The sequence below is a fragment of the Sorghum bicolor genome, chromosome 1, assembly GCF_000003195.3.
Source record: "Sorghum bicolor cultivar BTx623 chromosome 1, Sorghum_bicolor_NCBIv3, whole genome shotgun sequence".
In the NCBI taxonomy this organism is placed as follows: Eukaryota; Viridiplantae; Streptophyta; class Magnoliopsida; order Poales; family Poaceae; genus Sorghum; species Sorghum bicolor.
In genome coordinates this window covers 63,388,501-63,391,136 of record NC_012870.2, presented here as the reverse complement: position 1 = coordinate 63,391,136, position 2,636 = coordinate 63,388,501, and the positions used below count along the sequence as shown (strand labels likewise).

Genomic DNA, 2,636 nt, shown 5'->3' with positions numbered 1-2,636 from the left:
GATAGATTTAGCAGATAAGCTTAGGCAAATAGGGTCTAAGTACATTAGTTGTAAAATATATTTTCATAGGAAACCTAGTTCAAGATACAAATGTTCATATATTTTTCCTATAAACTTGTCTATTTTAGATGTCTAAAATCTAGAATTGCATTCCTTTTGTGATGGAGGAAGATTTCACTAGTTGCCCCAACCCGAACCTAGCTAGTACTAGCAGCTAACGGGCTGCAAAAATACACTTTTGTCCTTCCATTCCATGTGTTCTACCCATAGTATGCAAAAGTTAAATGACATTATAGATAAACCCATGAATGCAACCACTTTTAGCTTAGATCCAAACAACCTAGCTAATAGTTACTACTAGTTAGGTAATATTAGCTATGAACTATTTACCAGTTAACTATTTTTTTTGAAAGATCTTTACCAGTTAACTATTAACTACCAGTAGATGCAAATGTAGCCTTGCATTCTCAATGCCAGAGATATTTTTTTTTCTCAAATTGCATGATACTGCCAATGTACTCCAAACAGCAGACGAAATCTGTAATTCGATCTGAGAAAAACAATGTCAATGAAAAGTGACATTGCAATTTAGTAACGTAAGTACATGCACACACACAAAGAAAATCAATCACACGGGGTAGGAGCAAAACCAAAACAAAGGCTCCTTAATCAACAAAGCAATTGTGACACACTGTGATCAATAAAAACGCTTAGACGGTGATCTCCACTCTGGGCTCGAAGGAGAAGGCGGCCAAGAACTCGTTGGCCTCGCCGTCGCCATTGACGTGCTTGGGCAGCTCCTCCCACTGGTTGCTGGCCACGTCGCACATGAAGCAGCCGCTGGCCTCGGCGGAGGTGACGCAGACCATGAGGCGGTCGCCGTGGCCGACGCAGTTGATGTCGGCCCGCGTGCCGTGGAAGCCGTGCGACATGGCGGGCGGCATGGCGGCCACCTGCCGCCACGCGCCCCCGGCGAACTCCCAGACCCGCAGGCTGGCCGTGTCCAGGTACTCGGAGAGCACCACGGCGTAGGCCGCGGCGCCGCACGCCACGACGTCGATGGAGTACTCGAAGTAGACGGGGAGGATGCGGGGCAGCTCCGCGAACGTGCGGCGCGCCGTGTCGCAGGCCACGACGGTGCCCGAGTAGCTGAGGAAGTAGGCGACCGCGTCACCGTCGCCGGGAGCGGACGAGGGCACGACCACCGACGAGTACTGCTTGGACGCGCTGCGCTGCATGTTGGTGGACACCACGTCCCCGGACTTGCTGAGGAAGTAGACCGTGTCGTCGTCGCCGCCGCCGCCGCCCTGCGCCGGCGCGTCGGGGTAGCAGGAGGAGTCGTCCCCGGCCTTGCGGGCGAGCGGCAGGGGGCCCTCCCACGAGTTGCTGGACGAGTCGAAGACCGCCATGGAGAGGTCCGGGAGGTCGCCCGCGAAGAGGGCCACGCGGTAGTAGTGGCCGGCGCCGGCGCCGTACATGGCGATGGCCTGCAGCTGCTGCTGCGCGCTCTGCAGCGGCGGCGGCGGCGAGGGGAGCGCGCGGGACGCGCCCGTGAGCGGGTTGGCGACGGTGAGCGCGCCCGTGTCCGGCGCGCGGTAGAGGACGAAGCCGCCCCACGCGGCCACGGGCACGGCGGCCGCGGCCCCCGGCGCGGCGCGGCAAAGCCGGTTCCAGCTGCGGCCGGCGGCGTCGAAGGCGACGGAGCCGGAGGCGGAGTCGGAGTCGGAGAGCATGAGGAACCAGGGGTCACGGGACGGGACGCGGGCGCAGGCGTCGAGGAAGGTCGGGGACTCCGCGGCGGCGCGCCAGCGGCGGCAGACGGCGCGGAGGCGGAAGTAGGCGGCCGGCGGGAGGCGCGCGAGGACGCCCTCGAGCATGTCGTCGTGGAGGTCCCCCAGGCCGCCGGCGGCGGCGGGAGGCGGCGTGGGCTTGCGCTTCCTGCCGCCGTTGTTGTTGGCCCGCGGCGGTTCCATGTGGCGATGGCTGGCTGCGAGCGAGATCTCTGCGAAAGGGAGGAAAGCAAGGCGAGTTGGTGACGATGGAGAAGTGGAATTCGGAAGGAACTCGATCCGATTTGGAGCGAGTGGAGGCGGAGAACATCAGCAGAAAGAAAGCAGTACCTTGGGGAGTCGGCGGCGTGCTGTTCGTTGCTGCGCTCGCTCCTGTGAGCAGTGACCCGGAGGAACCTCGTGTGTTTATATCGGAGCGCCGGCCGCGAAGGCGATGGGGAGGAGGCGGAGACTCGGCGACCGGCGAGGAGGAGGAGGCGGCGCTGCTCTTTTTGTCTGCGTTGACATGCAAAGAAAGAAAGAAAGAAAGCTCGGCAAGCGGCAGAGACCCGGTGCCGGCGGTGGCGGAGATTATTCGCGAGTGGAGTGGTGTGTGTGCAAGTGTAACTGTAAAGCCACCACCTCCTGCCTCCCTATTTATACCCGAGCCAGCACGGCGACGACAGTGCCGCCCTGCCGTGCGCCCGTGCCCGGCGTACTCCCCGCTCCCAAAACAACCGCACCTTCTCCATGTTATAAAATTATATAAAAAAAACCCGCACCTTCTCCACAAGTTAAACTTTTTTTTTCCAAAAATACTAAATATAAAAAAATAATATTTATTATACATATAATGACTATTGTTAA

At 58.0% G+C, this 2,636-nt stretch overlaps 1 protein-coding gene across 1 annotated transcript; it reads right to left on the bottom strand.

Moving 5' to 3' along the window:
* Positions 515-2,411, bottom strand: LOC8080437 (F-box only protein 13). The gene is made up of 2 exons (XM_002465119.2): positions 2,121-2,411; positions 515-2,002 (listed from the first exon to the last, which is right to left on the bottom strand). The coding sequence occupies exon 2, from the start codon at positions 1,971-1,973 to the stop codon at positions 711-713; it is 1,263 nt and encodes a 420-aa protein (XP_002465164.2). The 5' UTR covers positions 1,974-2,002; positions 2,121-2,411; the 3' UTR covers positions 515-710.

Excerpts from the sequence above, each read along its gene's own strand:
- LOC8080437 (XM_002465119.2), bottom strand. The coding sequence starts at position 1,973 with ATGGAACCGCCGCGGGCCAACAACAACGGCGGCAGGAAGCGCAAGCCC.